This window comes from Tinamus guttatus, unplaced genomic scaffold (assembly GCF_059628265.1).
Source record: "Tinamus guttatus ecotype Peru unplaced genomic scaffold, ASM5962826v1 Tinamus_guttatus_pri_ptg000601l, whole genome shotgun sequence".
Lineage (NCBI taxonomy): Eukaryota > Metazoa > Chordata > Aves > Tinamiformes > Tinamidae > Tinamus > Tinamus guttatus.
Window position 1 is genome coordinate 1,083,815 of NW_028289135.1, and position 26,546 is coordinate 1,110,360.

The window sequence follows — 26,546 nt, forward strand, 5'->3', positions numbered from 1 at the left end:
GTACCAAACTAAGTCCATGATAATAAACAATGTTATGGTTGTGAATTTGACATTTCTGGCAACTTAATGTTATTAAAAGCATCCTCACCAGCTGAAGGATATCTTTTCAGCTCAAGAAATCTTTCTAATTGATCTTCACTTTATTCTCCAAAGGCATTTTCTTTGTTAGTATAGATACAATGGCACAGTTCTACTTTTTTGCTCAGATCAGAGGCTTTGTGCCTGATCCAGCCCTGTGCCTGGTCAGAGCAAGGAAGCGTCAACCATATGCCTAAAGAGTTATTCGGACACCTTTTTCTTCCCACTTAAAGACAAGGAATAATAATCATTATCCCCTTTTCTTCTTCATATATATAATCAGAGAAATTACATTTTTATATGTAAACATTATTCTTTAAAAAGACAAATAAGCTAAGATGTCTTGATAGGTTTTCGCTCCACTAAAGTGTTCTAATGTATCAATCTGTTTTTTGTTTGTTTGTTTGTTGTTTTTGTTTTGTTTTGTTTTTAACTTCAGCAGTGGGTCGGACGCTCACATTTCAGTTTCATTAGTTCTGGCTGTGAGAAGGCACTTGGGTAGAAGGATGGCTGAGGCACTCCTGGCAGCAGGCAGGTACCTGGTCAGTGGAACATGAGGACAGAGAAGGAGGTACAGAAGAAAAGAAACTGGGAGTACCAGGACGCACTGAGGTGTCTAGGTTGCAGAGCACACAGCATCTACAGTACTTTGCTGGTAATGCAGCAACTATTGCTCAAGCATCTGAAAGAAATGAGAAAAAGATATTGACTGTTGTGGTTGTTTTACTTAATTTGGAATCCATTCAGATTAGAACATAACTCCATCATGATTCAGTAGAATGGAGGCAGCACAATGCTTCCTGTTCTACATTTTCCTACAAATGTCACCTTGCTTATGTCACACACACACACATATGTATATATCTCTGTATGTATGTATATATGTAATCATATATAAAAAATCTGGGAAAGCATTTGCTGTATTTCAAAACATTTTTGGGGAGACATGATATAAAGACATTCTCATTAAAAATATCAACTCTCCCCCTTATGCCTTTCGAAGGGGGGATGAGTCAGAAGTCTCTGTGTGCCCGCAGGACATACTGAAACAGACTACAAAGGGTAGTGGATAAATATATAAAATTCTTAGTAAGATATACAGTTAGAATGCTATCTCATTTTTTGCAGGTGGGTACTATTAAACACCTGTGTTTTATTATTCAAATTGAAATGACTATGGGGCAAAAAGCATCCATGGTATTTTAACAAATGCAGGCTTACTACATGCTGTATTACCATTGCTAACTAAAAAATACTTTTCATTTCCACAGTTTGTGCCTGCACATAGGTATCAAATGCATCAGCATTTTCCAGACAACTAACCTCTGCATTCATATTTGAGGTCAGAGAAATAGACCATCTCTTGAGAGAAGACAAAAAGACCTAAACGTCCACCAGCAAAGGTTGTATCATAGATTGGTCCAGAATCCACCATGACTTGCTTCCCTTCATACACTAAAACTCTGTAAACAAGAACAAACATAAATTAGAACAGAAGAATAATTGTGTCCAGTGATAAGGGCTGATAGGAGTTTCCAAGAAATAATTCCAAATTTGATTCCAGTGAGGCACCAGATAATAACTACATTGTAAGGATCTCTCTTCAATTCTATCTCACGCCCACCTGGCTGGCAGCCATAACCCATTAATCAGAAGCAGTAGAACTGTTCCACAAGTAATTTTATGCACACCATCTGCAAAAGATTTCCCAGTTCTTTATTAGTAGTCATGTCTCCTGGAATTAACAATGTCATGTACTATCATTCATTGATAAGTCCATGTCCCTGTGAACTCAGAGGTTAACACAAAATTTAGCCATATCACTTAACAATGTCATCTTTACAGCTCCATGAATCACTGATTTATCTGTCTTTTGGTGCAAGGAGCACTTGCACTCTGTCTTTTGGAGCATAAGGAACGGGCTGAACTATTCCTTTAGGTTAAAACAAAATATTTAATTGGAGACATGGTAAATTTCAATTTCAAACATTTTAAGAGCCTAATGAAAGCTGGAAGGATCTGGACACAAAAAAAAACTAGACTCACAGACAAGAGAGAACTACGTCCTCCTTTTCCAATTTATGAGTTATTCAGGCATCCACCTAGGGGCCAAGGAACCTCTCCATTTTCCCTCTCTACCAGATTGGTTCCCAGTCCTTAAAACTGGCTTTCCTACTTCTCACAGGAGAGTGAGCCAAGGTTCTTAGACTCTCAATCTCATCAAAAAGCCTTTGGGCCAAATGAGAAGTGACTTGATAATGACCAGAGTACTCTTTGGAGAACAGGACTATAGTCCTGTACAAATTGGTATTTCATTAGCTACATGAAGCAGAATGTCTTCAAAAGAGGATCACACTACAGCAGCTCCCCTACCAACTCAAAGGTTTCAGACAGATTTTGACTTCTGCAGGAAAGCAATTTAAACGTGGGTCTCCCTCATGCAGGATGTGCTCCAATTTGAGGCGTGCTTCATTTTCTAAAAGAAGCATGAAGCCCAGTATGAATGTGCCTTCTGAAAACAGTATTTAAGGGAAGGTAAAAGGAACAGTTGCTAAAACTCTGACAATTATTTATGTTCATCTCATTGGATTTAAAATGAATTCTCAAAACTGACAATCTAATACACATGAGAAGAGAGATCAATAAACTATTCATCCCAATAACAAAATTATCCAGCTCCTGTCATGTTAATATTGCATTCCTATTTCCGAACAAATACTATTTTCAATTATTTTGCAAGTATAGCTTTAAATTTTTATTTATTTTCTACCAGCATGTCCAATAGCAGGAAGGAATGTAATGCCCTAGACCATAGAATTTGTCAGGATAGTTTGATCTAACAGGATGCCAATTGCAGCAACCTGATTTTGCAACTGACTAAATTTTTCAAAGGTAGATACAAGTAACAGTAACATGAATGAATGTGACTGACATGAGACTGACAACATATGCAAAAGCATTTTTCCTTTCCTTCCAAAAGCCAGATAGTTTACTTTATCTATCCATCATCTATCTGCTGCTTTACATAGCCAAATGAAACCAACCTGCTCATACTAAAGTACAACATAATCAGACACAGGGAAGTAGGGTCAGACTCTGTTCCATTAAAAACACTCCTTTCAGTGAACAGCAGTTAGTGCAAGATAAAAACAACCTGGACAGTTGATGCTTCTTCTCTTGAACATCAGATAAACAGCTGTGTCTAATGAGAGTAATATGCCATAGCTTCCTTTTTTATGTGCTTTACAGATGTGTTTTTAGATACTTCTAAAGTATCTCATATAAGCCACTATTGGAGACAGGATGCTGAAGCAGACAGGCCATTGGCCTGCTTCCCTGTGGCAATTCTGATGTTTCTAATTAATTTCATTCATTCAAATTCCAGAGACTGGGAAGAATCTCATGCTCTAATCTTGCTTTTTAGTTTTGCATAAGAATTCTTGGTCCTTTTACAGAGGAGCTGTTGAGAAAGGCTTTTAAAAAAAATAGAATATTTAGCTGATATAAGTATTGAACAACCAAAAACAGATTAAATACACCTGAAAAAGAAAATATTATTCTAATTATTATTCTTTCTGATATTCTAAAGATAACAAAATATCTCCAATAACATGAAAGGATCAGCAGCAGCAGAACTAACAAATAAAATCAACAGAGACAGAAGTTATGTTACTAGTAGAGAGGCATGGAAGCATTTCTTACTTTATTAAGCCTGTTTTAGGCCGATGAATCAAATGCCACCTGTAGGCAGTATAATCTTTCCAGCCAATGTTCTTGGGATCATGCCACAAAGTACGCACCTACAGCAGGAATACGAATGTGTTATTAGAAACAGCTCATACTGTACATGCACTATAGTAACCAATATGCATCCACAGGATATTTGCTGCAGAGTGTGAAACTAAAAAGCGTTTGATGGTATTATCAGCATAGCTTTTACAGTAGGCTCACTTCCAGTGAAAGCAAAATTTCTGTCTTTAATTAGCTATCAGTTATTAATTTGTAGTTTCAAACTTGAAATCAGTAAAGACCATTTCAACGTCCAGTCAGACCTCCTTTATGAAGTGCTGCCTGTATGCACATATTCACCCACGCTGCCAGATTCGATGCTTTATCTGTTGGAGTGGCTCAGCTGAAGGAAAGGGACTGCAACTTGCACCAATGTTTTCGCCTGCAACCTATTCTTTAAAACTGACACAGGAACATTCTGTGAAGACCTCGTTCCTTGATCCATCTACAAAGTGTGGAACTCCTATTCATGGGTGAAGCCCCACTAATTTGATTTCCAAAAGGCACAAGTTTCTTCCATGGCTGGAACCTACTTGGAACAGCAGCAAACTTTCTCTTTATTTTTCATTTTTTATTCTTTTGCTCTCATTGGTTACTGAACTTTAAACAAAGTATAATTCAAACAAGCTGGAGTATTAAAGGAGTCTAAGTTCCAATATAGAAAGCAGATCTCTCACTTCTTTTTTCTTTAGGCCACACTAAATCATCCCTTTTATACATTTTCTTATATATTTTCTTCTATACATATTTTATACATTACATTTTATTTGAAACACAATAAAAATGTTATTATTGACAATAATAATATGGAAACTTAAGATAAGATGATCATTTATAAATATCAAAGAAAATTCATTTCCAGACACCCCTCTTCTTTCTAATGCATTAGTCACACACCATCATCCCTCACCTGTCCAGGGGTGTTTCCTGTGTGCCAGAGAGCATTTCTCAAGTGTTCGCCAGTACCAGTTGTTGAGTTCACTACTTTGAGTGACACACCAGAATAGCCATATGCCCTGGTGGGTTTATCCTCCCAGTAGGTCTGAGTGACCTGCTTCCACATCAAGACATAAAACCGACTGCTGGACTGGTAGCCAAACACAAAGCCAGCATAGTCATCATCGCGGTCTGTGTTAACATAGAATGTGCCACTGAAGTCAACAGAGCTGAACTCATCATAGCCTGGGAGAGGATGAAAGACACAAACCATTCAGTCAAATCTGGTTGCCCATGCCTGTAAACCCCTGCTCTGAGACTAAGCTTCTCCAAGAGTTGTAAACTATCTTTTTCAGTTTCCCTATCTGTAAAAGAGAGGCAGTTATGATTGCCTACCTAACTCACAGAGGTTTCTAGAGAGAAATAAGATGCCTACAAGAGGCATTGAAGACAACAGGCACCATATTTATGCCAAGTTCTTGGATTGGATATTTTATGTGTTACAGTCAATGACAAGTTATAAGGATAAATAAAGGCAAACGGTACTGAACTATTCTTAATTTGGGCACATACACTGCCCACATATTTCAGTGACAAACTCAGAACACTGAAAAGGTGTGTTTTTTTTTTCTTTAATCCCTAGATCACTGTTTACTTTTTCAAAAATGCTGGCTGAAAGGTGATACTCACCTACAGCTATTCCAGGATCAGAGTTGGCAGTCTGTACCAGTTCCTTGCCTTGGTGGCGAATAACCCAGTTGGGATCAATCTGAGCTGTACCCTTGGGGTCCAAGGGGACCATCTGGAACTTCCTGAAGTCAGTTTCACTGATGGCATTATTTTCAGGGCATACATCATAAATGTCTGGGACATTGTCATTGTCAAAATCATCTTTGCAAATGTCACCTCTGCCATCACCTATCAGCAATATACATAAACATAGTTGTTAGCAACTTATCCATCCTTCCTAAAAACTCTCTGATTAACGGAATAAATCTGTGATGTATATGAGCATGCTATTTTTCTGTTTCTCAAAGAGCTACGAATAATTCCACATAAAGTCTCATTCCCTGAAAATCCATTTTCAAAAATCGCCTGTAAAGACTGGGGGACATACTCTAACACAGAAGTCACTGACTTAAATCAGGGCCAAAATCACTGTTAATAAAATTGTCCTGCTGATGGGTTTATGACAATGATCAATCTGGCCCATAGTCCATAAACTGCCTTAGAATCAAGATCGGGGGAGTTGGAAATTGCAAATGGCCATGTAATTTCCTAATGCACGTACCACATTTCAGGTTTGATTTGTCCCAGATGTGGATACAAGGTTTAAATAGATGCAATGAACATGAATTAGAGAAATACTGTTGAAAATCTTAACTCTCCGGCCTGATACTAAAACCCTACCTACTGTTAAACATATTCAACTTTAAGACTTTTATCTCTGTGTCTCAAGATTATTTCCAGAACATTTCATCAAGGGTGCTTTTGATAGCAGAAATATTGCCTCAATGTCAAAAGAAAGTAGGGGCAGTATTACAGTAAAATATGTATACATGTCTAATCATTCATCTATTTGTAGTGAACAATTTGTCTTAGAAACAATACAGATGAAAGAAAAAAAAAAAGAAAAAAAGAACTATCCAACCACACTAGACTTGGAGGCATGGAAATATTAAGTATCTGAACTGCAAGAAGTCTTTTGGAGAACATAAAAAGACATATAGCTCAGACACAGTTGACCTGCAGTTCAGTAATTTTACTATGCTCAATATCAAAAAAGGAACACTAAAAGAAATCTTCCTTCTTAATTTACCTACAAAATTGGTAGAAACCAGTAGGCGCCTTTGGTCTGGAAAAGCAAAGAGTGAAAGGAGATATCCCCTCTCCCCTCCTGAAGCCCCATGCTCAATAACACTATAATTCAGTAGCATATAATAGTACAAACTCTAAAGGACTTAGCGAAGCAATACAGTAACATATTAACTCCAATTTTCACAACAAAAACCACTGGCTTACCATAGCTATTAATCCAAAATTAGAATGACCAGCTAATTAGATTATATCCTTATGTAGCTGAGGATAGCTGTAGTAATCTTAGTGTTTGCAACTACTCTAACATGGGAATTAATGTAATGGGAAAGAACAATGATACCACTAGCCTATTATCAAGCTTCACAGCTTCAAAGCTAAATTAATGTGCATAACCAACCCAGTATTACTCTAGTATGAAGGTTTCAGAGAGAAAGAAGAGAAAAGAATTTAAGGCAGCAAAAAAAAAAAAAAAAAAAAAAAGGAAAGAAAAGAAAAATAAATTTAAAAAGGAGTGAAAGAAAGCGTCTAATATCTCAAAGATTTTCTGCAGTTGAGATAGGCGGTAAAATGGTTCCATTTTCCACTCTACCAATCAGCCATGCGGAACTCTCAATCCTGATCAGTTGTGTGCTCTTGCATTTTTTAATCTTACTATTTAAAGAGAAAAGATTGAATTTCCAGTTTTATTCACTTCGCCAATATCAAAGAGGTAATTCTTGAGTAATAGGATAATGTAATTATTGATTAAAAGGCCTGCTGACATTCCATTTGGTACTAATTTGGTACTGACAACATTGATGCCATTTCCAGAAAGTCAGAAAGCATTTATTTACCCATCCACATCCAACAGCTCTATCCACGGCTTTGTCTTTAAATGTTCACATCTTCAAGAGCATGGGAGCATCTTTTAGCTTTATTTATCTCTTTTCCAAGCTTTTTGTTGGCCTGCCATTGATTACAGTGCTAAGCCAGCTAAACTATTTCAATTTACTCTCCTTTTTTTTTTTTTTTTTTTTTGCAAAAACTTACTTACACTATACATAAAGGCAGACTCACTTGCAAATCTAGGTGGTGCCTGATTGTAACAGACTGCCCATTTGGAGTCGACCCTTGTTTTGAGATAGTCCTAAAATTAAGGAGCCATTCCAAAGACTCCAAGTGCAAAGACACTCCCATTATATCATTGGACTGAAAGATAACGCTTCCTACAGCAAAGTTCTTTTACCCAGAAATCAGGAATTGGTCTTTCTAAATGTATATGCCAGCTATATTATATAAGAACTGAGTTCTGCTTTCAATTTCACCAACACAATTACAGAATGACCCCAGTAAGGTCTATAACTCAGAATAGAAATTGCTCACATGCATACATTGCAAAGGCCATTACTCATAGATAGATTACAGTGGTATTTGAAGGAGAAACAGTGCAATTCCATCAATGTCCATGATGTCTAGCATGTCAGAACCAGCTCCATTTGAGCTGAAATCTTTCTCTTAAACAAATATGAACACCCCAAAATCAGAATTGGATTCTAAGAACCAAATCAAGTTCATACTATACTGGTCTTACCATCAGAGTCCTCCTGCTCAGGATTGTATCTGAGGCGACAATTGTCCCTATCATCAGGGACGCCATCATTGTCATCGTCAGGATCACAGGCATCCCCTTTACCATCCTTGTCATGGTCAGCTTGGTTAGCGTTGGGGATGTAAGGGCAGTTATCTTGGTTGTTCTGGTGACCATCTTCATCTATATCCTCATTATTGTCACACTGGTCACCAACAAGGTCATTATCTGCATCAGTCTAACAAAGGAGGAGGAAAAAAAAAGTGATTTTTTTTTTATTTTTAATTAAAGCAAAAGTAGGGATAGCCTAGTACTTTATTTCTCAGCATTTCTCTTCGAGAACTTCTATGGAAGAAGTGATATTGTAATGGCATCTGTCCTTCCTTAAAGCATAAACATAATTCCAAACTTCAGGATTAGTATAGATGCTTCTGCTGCTATACTGGTACCAAAGATACCAAAGATATACCAGGGTAGGTCCATGGTCATGATCTTCATTTATCTCATTCCCTTGCAAACTCTTGCATACCATCATATGTGATGGGTATGCTGCAAGCTGAGCAGTGTGCTTATCTGGACAATACTGTTTGCTTGACATTACTTATCCACACATGCATCAACAAACACAGGCACACTAAACGCGGCCCTGAGAATATACAGACTTGCCATGGGAGAAAAAAGAGCTTGAAGGTACAAGAGAGCTAAAGGCATTATCATTCTACTTCTCTTTCATTTGATACAAAGAGATCCGACAACTTGAGATGGGAGAATAAGCAAAAAAAGCACCTGTTCAGCCCTACAGCTAACGGGGACTGATAGCAATTCCTACAACAATACCAGAATTTGAAATGGGCACAGGAGTATTCTTTCAAGATATTAAAGTTGCAACTCTGATGTAATTACTTAGTAATATAGACTGCTGTGTTGTAAAATTCTTTCCTTGAATACAATTAATACTGAAGGCACGAAATATGAGGGTACATAACTATATGCACTTCAAATAGCCAAGCATTTTCTCACATTAATTTATTATCTCAAGACAATTCAGTTCTGGGTAATGTGTGCAGCTCATATAATCTTTTTTGCTCCAGTAAGTTGTTTTTTTTTTTTTTTTTTTTTAAGTGGTATTAACAACTATTATTGACCTCAGTAATACTACTGAGTCCTACAATGAAGCAAATTTCATTAACTCTGTATTATTATAAATCCCAGAGGATTCAGCTGCAAAACACAAGGGAATAAAGTGTTGCACCCTTGAAAAGTATTGAAAAAAACATATTTTACTGTTTTATTCATCCAAACTGCTCTGTATCCCTGGACAAAACAGCTGAGTTTTCTATTGTCGTTTCCTTGTTTAGCCTTTTTCTCGGCTTTCTTGGGGGCAAGAAATATCTAATGTCACTATTTCCATAACCACATATTTTCTGTTAAAAAGTCTACAATACAGCACTGGTGTGATTTATGTTTATGTGCAAGCAAAACAAGCTATTTTATCTCAGAGTCTGTCCAGCACCAGTAGCTTTCTGCTTTTCGTTTCTATCTGGCCCTCCATCCCAGTACTCACCCTGGTCCTCACAGGAAACAGCCCACTCCTTCTACCCCCTGTCTTCCTCTGGCCTCTGATCATCCCCTGCCTCAGACTTTTGGGGGATAACACAATGCGTCAGGCTATCAGAGATCACTGCTCCCAATATTTTTAAAATGTTGCGGTACGGACCACATATGTGTTGATATTACATGAAAGTACATGGTACAGTTCCTTCAGTCGACACGTATTATACAATTGCAATGCAACAGAAATAGTAACAGCTTCAGGTATTTCCTCAAATGTTTCCCTTTCCATCTCTGCCCTTGTTCCAGAATTCGTATTAATGAAACACTGCCTCATATTTACCTGGTCCGGATTATGCATCAGTGGACAGTTATCACATTGATCACCAACACCATCACCATCTGTATCACTCTGGTCTGTGTTGTAAACATAAGGACAGTTATCCCGTTCATTAAAAATGTCTGAGGGAAGAAAAAGTAAAAAACAATTCAAAGAAATTAGAACGATACGGCATCCAGCACATACCTAGCCATATACAATAGGAGTCACCACTACAAAAGGAAGGCTCTTAAGAGGTTCATAGGCCTTCTAATTGCTACAACAGCACACTGAAAATGAAACAGTGAAAAGATTAGCATTAGAAAAACATATGGTACCAATCCCACCTTTCTTGTTATAATAAGCACTTCCATTTTACTATTTTGGGGGGAGTTTGTTTTTTGGGTTTTGTTTTTTTTCCCCGCAAAGAGATTTTGCTAGCTTAAGGGCTGGTTACATTTGAACAATTTAGTCCCCTTTTTAACCATATATTTTATATTTGTTAAAGTAATGAAAAAACAGGTAGATATTTTATTTTTGATTAATATGGCTTGTAATTTATTCCCAGACCTTCTGAGGAAACATGCAGAATGGACAGCACTATCATGGAGGAATTTCTTAAGAGCTCTACACAGGAGCAACTGCATTAATGGTTAGCCATCTCAGCAATTAAAGATTTTATCTTACTAAATATGTGCATCACATTGTACAGCATATGAAATTTCCATAGAAACTATTCCCCTTCTGGAAATATCATTGTGCAATGGATAACCCCTCTGCAAACTACAACATGTTGAAAAGAAGCAAAATCAAGACATTTTTGCATAGCTGTCTGGAAAGGATATATGGTTTTTTTTTAGTGTCATATGATCTCTGGATATTTGTACAGTCTTTCAGCAAATAACATGAAATTAGATTTTTCTTTTCATACATACGTAGAGTCCTCATGAGTACTACTAAGAACCTAATGATTTGCAGGATGAGAGGATTTTAATACATCCAGAAGTTCAAATCAGATACGCGACCAAAAGATTACAAGTTTATTAAAGAAAAAACAAGACCTCATTTCTTTTTCAGTTTCTAAATTCTTCAACTTCTGGATTCTCATAAGTTGAAATGCTGCAAGGATATACAACTTTTAAAAAATATTTCTGTGCTTATCCCCTTATTCTAACCCAAACTGGGGCATATAGGCATGCACTGGTAAATAAAATAAGCACCTTGAATAATATCTTAAGACATAAAATGTGTTGGAGTGCTGTACACTCCGCAATGCTTCCGTAGAAACATTTCCACTAAAAACATACCATCTCCGTCAATATCCACAGCACATGAGTCACCCTCCCCATTATTATCTGTGTCAATTTGAGCCGGGTTGTGCACATAGGGGCAATTATCACAGCGGTCACCAACTTCATCCTTGTCATAATCAAACTGACGAGGGTTGAAGAGAAGAGGGCAATTGTCCTAGTGAGGAATAAAAGATTGAAAAGTATAAATTACAACTGGAATTGAGGGAATGAGTGCCCACTATGAAGTAGTAATTCTTCTTCATCATGGCCACAGGTCAAGGTGAAAATATATTATTTTTCTAGTGGATGAAAATTTTATGGTAAAAGGACTGTTTCTATGCAGCCTGTCTCACTGTGAACTTTCTGTATAAAGCATGTAAAGTGTATACCACATCTCACTAGTAGAGCAGCAAATGGGAAAATAGTTGTATACTCAGATATTTCAGAAGAATTGTATCCTACTAGTATTTTTTTTTCAAAAATCAGGATGTATTCCAAAATGAGGCCAACTTCATCACCATATTTTTTGCAGAATGAACTAGAATCAATTTTCTGACATTTGGAACAAGCTAGTATAGATGGTCCTATTTTTAAATGAAGCATTTTGATATTTTTCACTTCAAAAATGGGTTCATTTTTCTCTTGTATTTTGCCCTAGAATGTGTATGATAACAAAATGCAAAGGATTTTTAAGACAAAGTGAAAGAAAATAATTGACCCAACATATTTTCTCCTTTGACTATTCCTTTTAGGAAAATTTTGAAAAAAGTCACTTAAGTTCACAATTTTTATTGAAAAAAAAATCTTATGCTTCAAACATCCTTAAATTATGCTTTTTCATGGGAATAAGGAAGTAATCGGCATGAAAAACAAGGAAGGACCAAACCAAAGCAGTGTAAGTGCTTCATGATACGTGAAGGGAGATCATTTGAAGAGATCTTTAGATTACTTTCACTCTGTGCGCATGCACAGCATAGTTTAGCAGGACAGATCATTATGTCATCCAAACATTCTAGCCTCTCCAGAAATTTATGTATTATCCTTGAGTGTACAAAACACAGTCAAGTCAGAATTTTACAGTGCTCAAATCTAAACTGCTAGTTATGATTTTTAAAAGATATGTTATATTACTTATCAATTATTCTTTGACTTTCAAATATTCTTTCAGACTCTGCAGACAAATGAATATCATTCTGTGGGCATATCCAAAGGAGAAAAGTGTGCAGCAGGTAGTTACTTTCCTCCTGTGAGTTTCACTCATATAGGATGTGTTATTAGTTACTATTATACCTACACCATAGTAAGTTCCCAACATACCTCGAATATAACATGTACATGCTTTTCAAACACAAAGGAGACATCATGCTCTCATTACAAAATATAAAACTCAATACCACTTCCCACTAAACTGAAGTGCCCATGCCCATTTTCATGTGTCCAGCTGAACACAGAGCTCACATGGAGCTCACATAGCTCAGCTCAGAACCCCCCAGCTCCGATTCACTCTTCAGCATTACTCTTTGACCTTCCCCAACACAGCCTTGCAGTGCATCAGACAGAGAAAACAGTGTTGGCAACAATTGATAATGCTTTTTGGTCTTGTAATGGTTTTCCTTAAAAGACCTCAACGTTCTGAAGAAAAAGAAACACATCTTACTTTGTCATCTTCAACACCATCATTGTCATCATCCTCATCACAGGCATCTCCTTTGCCATCTTTATCAAAGTCTTCCTGGCCAGAGTTAGGCAGAAGGGGGCAGTTATCCTGTTCAAAAGAAATAATCAGCACATTATGTTTTCATTACTATTTACTGTTACTTATCTTATTCATATAGCTTGAATATACAATAAGTTAATTTTCAGACACTAACAACTCCAGGAAAAAAAACTTAATTTGCTCTTTTTAATCTAAGAAAGCCTTGTATTTTTAATACTTCCTGGCCCTTCACCCCTTTTAAATAAAGTATTTTCCTCTAATTAGTTTACAGAATCACAGAATGCATAACGTTGGAAGGGACCTCTAGAGATCATCTAGTCCAATCCCCCTGCTCCAGCAAGGACACCTAGAGCACGTGGCACAGGGTGGCATCCAAGCGGGTTTTGAAGATCTCCAGAGAAGGAGACTCCACAACCTCTCTGGGCCGCCTGTTCCAGAGCTCTGTCACTCTCACAGGAAGGAAGATCTTCCTCACATGGAGGTGGAACTTCCTATGTCTCAACTTGCACACGTTACCCCTCGTCCTGTCACTGGCCACCAAGGAGAAGAGCCTGGCCCCATCCTCCCTACAATCACCCCTCAGGTACTTGAACGTGTTGATCAAATCTCCTCTCAGCCTTCTCTTCTCCAGACTAAACAGGCCCAACTCTCTTAGTCTTGACTCATATGATAAATGCCGCAGTCCCTTAATCATCTTTGTCACTCTACGCTGCACCCTTTCTAGAAGCTCAATGTCCTTCTTGTACTGGGGAGCCCAGAACTGCACCCAGTACTCCAGGTGCGGCCTCACCAGAGCTGAGTAGAGGGGGAAGATCACCTCCCTCGACCTGCTGGCAACGCTCCTCCTAATGCAGGCCAGGATCCCATTGGGCTTCTTGGCCACAAGGGCACATTGCTGCCTCATGGTTAACCTGTTATCAACCAGGACTCCCAAATGCCTCTCCACAGAGCCACCTTCCAGCAGGTCAACCCCTAATCTGTACTGGTGCCTAGGGTTGTTTTTCCCCAGGTGCAGGACCCTGCACTTGTCCTTGTTGAACCTCTCTGCCCAACATAAGGGGAAGGAATAAGGTTTCTCTCTGCCCAGCTCTCCATTCAGTCTAGGTCTCTCTGAAAGGCAGCACAGCCCTCGGGAGTGTCAGCCACTCCTCCCAGTTTGGTGTCATCTGCAAACTTGCTGAGGGTGCACTCTGTGTCCTCGTCCAAGTCATTGATGAACAAGTTGAAGAGCACCGGGCACAGTACTGACCCCTGCAGGACGCCACTGGCCACAGGTCTCGAACCAGACTTGGCCCCATTTATCACCACCCTCTGGGCTCTGCCATCTAGCCAGTCTTCAATCCACTTCACTGTCCACTCACCCAGTCCACACTTCCTAAGCTTTCCTATGAGGATGTTATGGGAGACTGTGTCGAAAGCCTTGCTGAAGTCAAGATAGACAACATCCACAGCTCTCCCATTGTCTATCCAGCCAGTCACCTCATTGTAGAAGGCTATCAGGTTCGTCAAACACAACTTCCCCTTGGTGAATCCATGCTGACTACTCCTGATCAACTTTTTTTCCTTGACATACCTAGAGATAGTCTCTAGGATGAGCTGCTCCATCACCTTTCCAGGAATGGAGGTGAGGCTGACTGGCCTGTAGTTTCCTGGCTCCTCCCTCTTGCCTTTTTTGAAGGCTGGAGTGAGATTGGCTTTCTTCCAGTCCTCCAGTACCACCCCAGCTCTCCATGACCTCTCAAAGATGATGGAGAGCGGCTGAGCAATCACCCCTGCCACTTCCCTCATATCATAAATATATTTAGCATATATATTATTGAAACACATGAAACAACCTTTGGAAGCAGATTTTTCTAAGTAGCTTCAGCATGTTGGATTTTAAATGAAAACTGATCAGTTACGTTACATCTTGAGTCAACATGTTGCAGATCCTGATGTCAAGAATGAAATATATATATATATATATATATATACACATGATCTGCAATTGCTGAACTGGCTGGATCCACAAAAGAGAGGCATCAGCAAGGGTGAAGAAGTTCAGCATTACAATCTCACATTTCCACCAATGTCTGAAATTCCCTTCTGCTGAGAAAGACCAGATTCTTGACTTCAAGTGGATAAAGTCAAAGTGAGTGACTTTGAACTCTCTTATTAAGCTAGCTGATCTTGTTGAAAGTGGATTTCAGACTTTCCTAGTCTTTGTGCAACTTGTCTCATTTTATAATCCACTATATTTTTAGTTGTAAGTTATTGCAGTAGAAGTGCATGATAGCTTTAGAGGTAAATGGTTTTAATACAGAGAGACCAAAAGGCTGAAGAGGAAAAAAATAATAATTCAACAATGTCAGTGGTACCATTGAAAAGTATTTGAAACTGTGTAGATGGCTGTGCCTCCTGCTCAAGTATAGTCCATTTCATCCTAGTTGCTTAATTTACTTCTGCAAAGTTCATGCCCCTCTATCCTGCTTGTTGTTCAACTACCAATCATCACCAGTGTGGTCATCACTCAGAAACATGATTCAAGGAACTACCTGCCAGGCTACTTATGAGATGTCTAAGCTTGTGGAACTCAAACAACTTCATTCTGATTTTACACAGCAGCACTCCATCAGGATGAGACATTAAGGTGTGTTCATCTTTTCTCAGCAACTTAATTCCTGCTGAGAGGAAGGCCAAGCCAGTGAGCCCAAGAGGAGTTACAGTGTTCTTCAGAAGAACATAGGACCATCATAGTAGGGAACATATATGATAGGCGACTACTGCTAAATCTACAACCAACCATTTTTAGGCTCCCTAACGCTTATTTTCTCGGCATCGGAACATTTCCTTTTCTACTACAATGTTTCAGTCTTGGCAGCAAGGGTGGAGAACAGTCTTATGCCAGAGTAAAGTTAATCTGGCAGAAAGGTTATTCTGATAACCAAAGCAAAGAGCTTCCACTCCACATTTCTGAATGGTAAGAGTGGGCTGTACTCTTTCTATTTATTCGTCTCTTAGGTTCCTATTGCCAAACCATCATCTTAGGCTCTAAATCCAAGCTTCATAGAGGACACACTCTGCTTAAGTCTGTAAAAGGAAGAGAATGGATTCAGAGTTGTAGACCCTAAGTGGCTGTCTTACAAGCCTTGCAGGTAAGATTTCTTAATGCACCTGGTCCCAGAGATTTCCATTTAATTCTAGCTAGCTGTGTGCTCTGCACATGCACATTAAGCAGCTCTTGCTCAATGTACTATTCAGAGGCACCCCAGTCTTCTCTCAATATCTAACAGGAAGAGATCCAAAACAGAAGACTCTGAATTCCATTCCTCTGAAAATTCCCTATCCATTACTGGATCGAGAAATGAATAAACATTTCACAGCATCTCACAGATGTAATAGTGTATATGTAATAGACTGTTGTAACAGTCAAGGCTTAAATAAAAACAACCACCAGAAAATTCAGCTATGACAGAAGGAAAATTTGGTTATGACATGGCTTTTTATCATCCTGTTTCTGCTTACCTTCACACAATGGTATGTAGCATTAGCAGCACAGACCAAGTTATTATTAGGCCAGCCATCCAAATCTGAATCTTCACCACAAATGCGTCCGTCACCAGCATAGCCTGTCCTACATTCACACTTGTACATGGGATCACTGAAATGGCCCAGATAGATACATTCTGCAGACTTGTGGCAGCTGTGTGTCTTGTCCTTACATGGATTCTCAGGTTCACACACCTGTAAAACATACAGAATGCTTATTGTAAGGTAATGATACTTGTATCCAACTCTGCTATTTCAAAACCAGATCAGTTATCCAGATGCAAAAAGGCAGAAACTGTGTAATTGAACTGTGGTTAGTAAGTCATATAGCTCTGTCAGTTCAGAACTCCAGAAAATGTGTATGATGAAATTAATTAAAATAAAACACAGAAAAAATATTAGACCCTATTCAAAAAGTAATTCAAGTGATTACTTTAATCTACTTTCTTTCAAACATCTTTAATCCCCACACAGTTTCTATAACAGAAGGTAGAGCGTGCTCACATGTTTGTTTTAGTGTACTGCCTGTCAGGGTGTAAGCATTATATATTTTTTTTTTTGCTTAAATCAAAGGGCCTAATGAATTTTCATATTCTGGTGTAGTAAGTTTTCATTACCTTGTACTTATCACTTTGCTTATTTTTATTGACAGTATCTGAAGAGTTTAAGTTTAGCATATGTTTTGCATTTGGGCTTCACATGTTGAATCAATCTGTGGTGGTTAGCTTAACAGAAAGAAGGCAGCTGTTTCATGACATTTGTTTCAACATTTTTGTCCTAATTGTCTATCAAACCATAGTCATCAATATCACTTCCATTCCTTCCATCTTTCCCCACACATAGGTGTTGACCCACTGAGATTTAGGGAGTGAGAACTTCAAACAATGTCTGATGATATCCATATTCATAGCAGTATGTTTATGAAGATAGCTGTTCTGATTTCCCTATGTAGGCATTTAGAGCTGAGAGAAAAAAAAAAAAAAAAGAGTGTTCAGCAGGGAATTAAAACCTGCTCCTGGCATTTTTTTGCTTATTTTGTCCAGCTATGAAGATGACAAGAGAAAATAAGACCTGTAAAAAAATCAGATTCAATGTTTTGTCATTTAAATCAAAAACAGTCTGGAGCTAGATAGATCTATTTTAGACTATCTTTCCTTGGCACCCAAGTTTATCACTTTTTCCACTCACGGATCTTTTCAGGTGAGAATGCTGCAGTTTCTAAGCTCTTTCAAATTGTCTTCAACATCACTTACTTGCTTCTCTGTCTTGGCTACTTCCAGTCCTACTCCATAGGGCTGGCTTCCTTTATAGCGTGGAGGACATGGCAAGCAGTGGAAACCTGGATTTGTGTTCACACAGCGATGGACCTGATTCACCTTAAAGCAAACATCTGGTACAGCTATACACTGCAGGAAAAGAAAGAAAGAAGAACCCAGTTAGATGACTCTATTATTCCCAAACAATGAGAGCTTCACAGTGATTTCTTGATCTTAACAGAAATGAGGTCTACCTCATCAAGATCCTCACAGACTGTGCCATTGCCAAGGTAGCCTGCTGGACATGGCCCACACGACCAAGACCCATCTGGGTAACTGTTGCACTCTGCTCCAGGAAAGCAAGGATTTGACAAACACCCATCTGGAAGAAGACCAAAAAAGGTGTATGAAAACAAAGACAAAAAAAGTTAGCAGCACAGAAGCTGTATAAGAGTACGTTTAAGAAACAGGCATTCTCTGTTCTTTAGCTTAGGTCACACATGTTGCAGCACACTCATATAAACCCCTTGGAATTAGGGTTATTAAATCCATTTAATATAATATTAATTGAATGTGAAAATACTACAGATTGCTACCTTGAGTAGGATATATTACAGCATATTGAGACCTGTTTAAAAAAGGCATACTTGTTCAGGTAAATTCAGTATCAAGAATACGTATAAAATCTCACTGATTTAAACAATACCCCCCAAAAGTTAAAAACTTTCTTGAAATAAAAGTGAAATAGGTAGATTTCACAATGTCACTTCATATGTTTTCCGTTAAAGAAATAAGAGCAATAATAGTTATATAGATTGTGAATAATGACTGACTAAATACCAACCAATTGGGCAGTCCTTCTTATTGCACATATCATGTTGTTTGACATCTCCCACACATGGCATTCCTCCATACTGTGGCTCTGGACTATTACAGAGGCGAGATCTCTCACGAAGCCCTCCTCCACAGGTAACAGTGCAGGCAGACCATGGAGACCAAGGACCCCACTGACCGTTCACTGGAATACACAAAACAAAAGGCATCACATCATCACATCCCATATGCTGAGGACATTTGGTGCCAATGACAACAATCCCTTCTTCAGATTGTTGACTGAAATAATTTTTTTCCACATAGAGGAAGATACTGGCACAGCCTGATACTAAGATAACAATACTTCAGACACAAACAAACATATAAAAATACCCAACTGCTTTAGAGGCATTTTTGGCCAAAAATTCAAAACAACAAGCAGTGTCCACTGGCATTATGTATTTCCACTTAAATTGATCCAAACCAGTACACTGGCTTCCCTACTAAGCTTCCATTTTGTATGGACAACGGCATCTGACTGCAGGATTCAAAAGATTGCCTAGACAAACTAGAAGTCTATGGCTTTTTAGGGCAACAGTGTGTTTAGAAAGGCAACCTGTTCACTCACTATTCGTTCCATTCAAAAAAGACCACTGATTACATACTATGCTGTTTCTTATTCTCTGTGAACATACAAATTGAACGCAAGGAACCATTGTGTTACTGTGAGAACTTAGACACAAGTCTACTGTTTGATATGATTTTTTTAGTAGTATGACCACTACATTTTGTTGCAGCTATTGTTTTTGTTTAGTAATCCATTCCTTAGCATAGCTTGAAGAGTGCTCCTTGACTCCACTCACTAATTTAATGACTCTTCTGCACATTTTAAACTGATGCAACTCTACTGATTCTCTTAGGGCTCTTGAATTTTTGAGAAGTACAAATATTTTTTAACCTGACTCTATGTTGTTTTGCAGTGTTGTAAAAAATTGTGGTTCTTGAGGTGACCTTTGTCACCTCAGCTAATTTGATACACATGGATTAAAAAAAAAATAGACAGAGTGTATATAGCTATTTAAATACAATTCGTTTAGAAAGCTTGACATCAGTTTTAGATTCATATCCCACAGCTAGAATGGAAAGGCTCTACAGAGAAGGAGGTTAACATTATTATTTTCTTTAAATGGGAGAAACATTTACAAAAGGAAACAGAAAATGGGTGGCATGAAAAGCAGTCTCTAAAGAGGTTGAAAAGTGTAGATGAGAACAAAAAAACATAGCCTAGAAAGGGTTTAGTATGGTTTGTATAAGTTTAAAACACATATACATATATTCATCTGGTTATTATGATCTATCCCTATGTCTATCCTTTATACGTCTATCCTTAATACATTTTACTACCTCTCTTGGAGAAAGAAAATGTTTATCTTCATGCTTTGCAGAATAAATCATTAAATGATGATTTTTTTTCTCAAACTCTTAACATTTAAAGACAATTTACAGCTTAAGAGGTTTACAAAACCTGACTGCATTGTCATAATGCTCAAAACATCCTAGAGAGACAGATTAGCAAGGCAACACTTAACTTACCCGTGGAGAACTGTTGTGATTTTCAAGAGGCTACAGAGTCAGTTAGTGGGAAGAACACAAAAGGAATCCCAGATTCCTGACTTCTCATCCCCTAAAAGCTCTACAAACACCATCCTTTGCAGCTCGTGTTAAATTTCAAAATTCAAAAAATGAAGGTGTATTTCATCTCTAAACTACAAGTTATACTTTCTGTCATAAAATTCACTATAAATTGGAGCTAGATGCATAATAATCTAGTTGGATTCCATCCTGCACTTAAGCCCACAGATTTACCTGGACATGGGGACTTCTCACATTTCTCTGTTTCACGGCCGTTTCCCACACAATTTTTGCCTCCCATCTGAGGAATGGGAGAATTGCAGAGACGGATACGAGTGATATTTCCTATTCCACAGGTCACTGAACATGAAGACCAAGGAGACCAGTGACTCCAGCCACCATCTTGACGTACTGCCAGAGAAAAGATCAAAACTCAAGAAAATAGCTCACCTGCAGCAGTAATACAAACTTACCGTGAACTTAGCCTTCTAATAAGCCCTTCACCACACATCAATGTCCTATCTCTTTCCTACCACTGTCACTTACAAAGCCTAGGATTTCAGTTCAGATGTTCAAGTACAAGTTTCTTAAGACTCTCAATGACAAACACAGGACTAACATAGATATTAGTTATTTTATTTAAAAATAATTTGTCCCAATAGAACAAATACTTGTTTTAAATAAACATTTGGACAGTTAGTAGGTTGAGCACTAATCATTAGTACTATAGTATATTGGATAGAGAGGCTTTGTGCGATAGTATGAGTTACAGTACTGGGGACAGGTTTAATACTTCCAAGTGCCATAAATATAAAAGCAGCTTGGTATTCTGCAAAACTTTCCTCTAATTATTGTATTCCTAAACACTACTGTGCAAAAGGAAGGTACCAATAATCATGAATGAATGGCAGATCAATAGTCCTCTCTCCATCTATATCAATCATGAGTTGCCTCCAAAATAAGCTCAAAGAAATGACCTCCTGTTTTTAATGTGAAAAAAAAACATTACCTACTAATTCTCAGTTAACAGAGCTGAGCCTGGAATGCATGTAGATATTAAACTGACAGGAAAAGTAGGAATATTTGAAAGGGGAGAGATGAAAAAAAAAGTCTAATGATAGCTACTGTAATTAAGCATACAGAAGTATGTCAGTACATACAGTTCTGATTACTGACTGTCAACAGGAAAATTGAGGGAAAATTAGTTTTCCTCAGAAAAGCAGGAAGAAGCTTACTGAAAAGGTGTAGTTACTTACTGCGATGGTCACATTTCTTAAAACTGCACATTCTTGTCTGGATGTGCGGACCTGTGCAAGCACTCCTGGTGACATCACATGACCTTCCCCGCATTTGAGTGCCAGAGCCACAAGTAACTGAGCATTTTGTCCAGTCTGACCATGGCGACCAGCCTTCCTCACTGTCATCAGCTACAGAGCAGAAGATACAAAAAAAGTGCTTAGCACTGCCTGCTGCTTTTGGATTCCACATGCCCTTAACTTTGGAATATTAGTCAACATGGTGAGAGGTGGCTTACCTCTGTTCAGACACAACATAACTGGAAATGTGATCAAGAGCATCTTATAGGAATGTGCCCTATGCTTTAAATAAGCAAAAAAACTCTGTATATATTCCAGTGGATTCATTTTTATTTAGGACAACTAAGCAGTCAAAAAGAACTCCTAGGGTTTTTGTTTGTTTGTTTGTTTGTTTTCATATAATAGATCTGTCCGGCACAGAGTGGAATGAACTGTATTCACAACAAATTCCGTGAACTAGTGAAATTACTAAAGCTATTTTGACTCTAGTTCAGAATGCGCAATGCTGTCTTAAATGCACCTTGCCAATCTGTTCTATATAAGTAAATCATTATAACAAAAATAGCATATACAAGATACCAGAATAACAGAATCAAAATAACAGAGAAGAAAAATGACTTGCACTCATAACAAATATTCCATCAAACTACATTAAAATTTTGATTAGGAATCTACACATCCTCCACAAGAAGGCAAGACAACTTCCTAATCTGTGCTAGTCTGTTTTAACTAGGAGGTATGCAAAAGAAACAACAGCAAGCAGTGCAAATTACAAAAATTAGAATGCCTTGCCTTGGAAAAAACATTATTGGAGAGGAAAATGCATCTAACTTTTTGTGCCCAGCCACATCACTAAGTTATCATGTTATTCCTAAGTTACTTATGTAATTACTGAAGTGAGAATAACTCCTCCAAAAGGTAACTTAGAGCACCCACATTATTTAGTATGATCCTGGTGAATAAATAAGATTTTCTTTGACATTGCTTGCTTGGATCTCTTAGTTGTTTTGACCTCTCCAACCCAAAAGTGATGGTTTTCAGAACTGCCAGGGGGTGCCTTCTCCTTGGCTATATACTCACAGTGAGAGCAGACGGGACAGCATTCACCTTCAATGAAAGATGGATCAGCACAAGAGACTGCAGGGCAGGTGATCTGATGGCACACAATTTTAGAATCCTACAGGTAAAGAAATCAACATAATGAAGTAAATAAAGGTAGGCATCCCTGAAAGTTTTATGTGGTGTGGAAAATAATTGATTTTTTTCTAAATATAATGAAAATTTGGAGTATTTTTTTATATATTTCAGTAAGTCTAGGCCAAGATCAGAGTAAGTGTGAGTAAATCTGAATACAGAAATTGGAGTAAATCTGTTGTCCATTTCTGGAGAGAAGAATGTTTCCAAAATCTTACCTGGCAGGTACACTTGGTGCAGCTATCTACAATCCAATTTTCATTATCTGAAAAGACACGGCCATCCTGCCAGCAAACTGACTGGTTCTTCAGCGTTTTGTTTGGCCCAATCAATTCCCACATAATTTGGTTCTCTTCAGACTAAAATATGAAGCAAATGGACAAACAAAAAAAAATACTGTACCTTTAAAGCATATCATTTCAAGTAAGACAAAGAAAAAGAAAAGAATATGTAATTATTCTATTAAAAAAAGAACTTCTACTTTTACACATTTATATAGATAAGAAAGGTATCATTCAGGCAGTGCGATACTGCATAGTGATTCTTCAGCTAACAGCATGACCACAGTTATGCTGCCACAAGGAAAACCTTTTCTTAGTATGTTTCTTTTCTCCACAGGGGAGGTTTTTTTCTTTAGATGGGAAAATGTTACTCCAGAGACATTAATATGGTGTATAACCATATTAAACATCCTTCAGAATAAACATCCTTCAGAAAGGACTAACTTATTCAGATTTAGGAGAGGGACAGACCTCAGTGAAATGCCACCATATTACTTTAGATGCAAAAATTCCACATGCTTACATACAGTTAGGTACCTTTGTAGCCACTTACTGGTGTATTTATAAATGAGGTATGTACATGCAATGCTTTAATAGTGTACAGGCAAGGTTGGGTTCCTTAGCTTCCAATGACGAAATCTGCAGCATCTTTCAGAGTCTTGATTTCACCCGTTATATGTGTCTGTATGTTATATGTTCTTTCAAACCACCCGTGGGAAAACCAAGCCTAACTGAAGATCTTATTCTCAAGAAATACTTTAGTAGTTACTTTGAAAACATAAGTCATATCTACATAATGTAGATATAGAGACGAGCACATGTGCATACAGATATTACTAACCTCCTCAATGGACCAAAATGCCAGAGCAAAAAGAACAGAGTACAGCATTATAGACCTCTTTCAGTTCCCACAGGTACCTACCACTTTCTGAAGGTTATCAGCCAAGTTGTTCACCACGATGCGCAGGCCAGTGAGTTCAGTGAACATCGTTCCCAGCTCTTCACAGGAACGATCACAAAACTCCATTTTCTTTTCTGTTTTTTCACCAACATATTCAGTTGTGACAGCAGGACTCAAGTGAAGGATTTCAGTACTCTCATTGATAGTGTTCACTTCAGCTAGTAGGAAGAGAGGGACAAAGAAGAGTTGTGTATACAGTGTTCTCCCACAGATTACAAGTGCTTGCTGAAACTGTTTTGGCTTCTAAACCTAATGAATAGTTTCATGCTTCCCCATAAATAAAAGAAGGTTAGCTGTTGGCTGGTTCCAATCATAGGCTTTCCCTTTTCAAAATTAAGAGCTAAGCTCTCTTTAACACAGTTCTCACTTAATAGCACTGTTGGTAGTGCAGTACATCTCTTTACGAAGAACACGTAACAAAGGATACAATATCAAAAAGAAAACAAACTCATTTTATCCTGAGACCCACGAAAGGTTTCAGATTTTCATCACCTGCCATGTTTTCTCCATATAGAAAAAAAAAAAAAAAATGGAGGAGAAGGCACTTCCTTACAGAAACCATTGCTGTTGTTCTGCCCATTCATCCTACAGTTACTTGGATCAAATTCATACCATTCTCCAATTATACCAGCCTCTGGGCTGATCTATGTCACTCTGCCTGCTCTCATACTCAGAGAGGTGATCATAACAATATTTTAATTAGAAAGCAAAACGAAGATCAAGCTAAGATCAGACTGAATATTTGGTCCGTCACTCCAAACAGTCCTTCATTAGAAAACCCATATGTAAAATAAAACTTTTAGTGTATTATACAGGGAGAACTAAATGTGTTCTTAAAATAAATAAATGACCTTCCTCTCTATAACAAATTCTTGAAAATGAATGTAATAGAAAATATCAATAGTAATTTATATATATATATATATATATATATATGTATATATAGGTATATATGTATAAAATCTGATTTTACTCCGTAGAGCTGTCATTAAACTGAGTTTTGTGGTCTTTTTTACTCCCTGCAATATAGGTAACTAAATAATACAGTCTTCCTTCTGTTAGGCATTTAAATCTTCACCATGTAAATATCCTTCAGCTTCCTGGGAAGCTTTGTGTAGTGTAAAGGCTGTAAGTTGGTATCAGCCTCAGAGAAATCCATTCTCCACTCTCTATCAATAGAGACTAGTTCACCGGATTTCGTATTAGTATAGGAACTCATGGTAAACAAATGAAAAGAGAAAAGCAAAGCATAAAGAGATTTATGAGGAAGAAATCAGCACAAGAATGTGAGCCACAATGCTTCTAAACAAGCCAATGCTATTCATTGTTTATAAATCACAGAAGGGGGGCAATGCTATGACAACTTTGAGGACTTGATTGGATGCTTGATTACACAACATAAATCATAAGAGAAGGCCCAGAAAAAAAAACACCACAACAACAACAAAATTTAAATGTACAAGTAAAGAAAACAAGCACAGAAGTATTCTTCTTTCATTAAGTCTAAAAGTATAAGACAAGGAACCAACCCTAAAAAGATATTAAAGAATTATTTCTCAACCATAATGAAAATGATTGGCATGATATATTTTTCAAGAAGCTATGAAGTATTTGCTACTAGCCAGGATGTACAAACAAACCATATACACTGCTTCAAAGTTTAAATAATTGTCTATCTTCACTTACAGGATGGAAAAATGATATATCACATAACAGGTCAGAACTGTTTATTTCAACTGCTTTTGGATTCCTTAAAAAGTATGCCTTTCTTTCTACCCCATTGAAACACTAAACTTCTCAGATTCCCCCATAGCGTTTTCCAGGTCATTAAATTTCATATTTTTCAAGTCTGCATAGAGTGTGCCTTGACCGGAACATTCTAAGGACATTATTAAAGCTGAATTCTCAGCAGGAAACAAAAACCAAAACTATGTTTGAAGAACTAAATCCACACTTCCTACGGGCACTTGGCAGAAACTGAAAGAAGATGCCTGGGGATCACTGGGAAATCAGTTCACTGTTGCTGGCTTCCTGCTAATTTCCTAAGGACTACATGATCATCTTTAAAATGAGAAACCACAAGAGCAGATTGTGTATCCTTTCACATATGCAAATGTCATTTTGTTCATTTGAGGAAGGCATTTTACTCATGTATCTGTTTAGGTGTATTTTTGTCATCTCTTCTACACAAGGCATGTGTAGAAGTACTCCTTAAAGTATATGCAACACCACACTATAGAGAAACTTTTCTCCCCTAAAAACCTAGAACAGTCCCAAGCTACTATTTCACTGGACATCTTCTCAGACTAGGATGAAAAACACAACAGGGGAATACAGTCCCACCTTCAAAAAGCAGTGTGTTTATTGTACCCTCACTGATGAGTGCACTTCACTGTGTAACAAGGGTCTGTGGCATTTTAATATCTGCACCTCGTCTCAACAGGTGGGCAGAAAATGCTAGAAAACAGTTGTGTAACAAGCCTTCAGATGATTCTGTT

General features: G+C 37.7%; 1 protein-coding gene across 1 annotated transcript in view; it reads right to left on the reverse strand.

The window, feature by feature from the left end:
- Window positions 1-669: 669 nt before the first annotated feature.
- Window positions 670-26,546, reverse strand: part of THBS2 (thrombospondin 2) — a 31,376-nt gene continuing 5,499 nt past the window's right edge. Inside the window, exons 5-22 of the mRNA XM_010221569.2 lie at window positions 24,010-24,206; window positions 23,025-23,165; window positions 22,693-22,789; window positions 21,553-21,723; window positions 20,531-20,707; window positions 18,696-18,869; window positions 18,106-18,233; window positions 17,849-18,001; window positions 16,572-16,790; window positions 13,008-13,115; window positions 11,366-11,525; window positions 10,083-10,201; window positions 8,192-8,426; window positions 5,494-5,721; window positions 4,778-5,049; window positions 3,781-3,878; window positions 1,402-1,541; window positions 670-760 (exon numbers count right to left, since the gene is read on the reverse strand). Coding sequence (XP_010219871.2) covers window positions 753-760; window positions 1,402-1,541; window positions 3,781-3,878; window positions 4,778-5,049; window positions 5,494-5,721; window positions 8,192-8,426; window positions 10,083-10,201; window positions 11,366-11,525; window positions 13,008-13,115; window positions 16,572-16,790; window positions 17,849-18,001; window positions 18,106-18,233; window positions 18,696-18,869; window positions 20,531-20,707; window positions 21,553-21,723; window positions 22,693-22,789; window positions 23,025-23,165; window positions 24,010-24,206 — 2,825 coding nt within the window. The 3' untranslated portion in view covers window positions 670-752. The remainder of the gene's footprint in view (window positions 761-1,401; window positions 1,542-3,780; window positions 3,879-4,777; window positions 5,050-5,493; window positions 5,722-8,191; window positions 8,427-10,082; window positions 10,202-11,365; window positions 11,526-13,007; window positions 13,116-16,571; window positions 16,791-17,848; window positions 18,002-18,105; window positions 18,234-18,695; window positions 18,870-20,530; window positions 20,708-21,552; window positions 21,724-22,692; window positions 22,790-23,024; window positions 23,166-24,009; window positions 24,207-26,546) is intronic.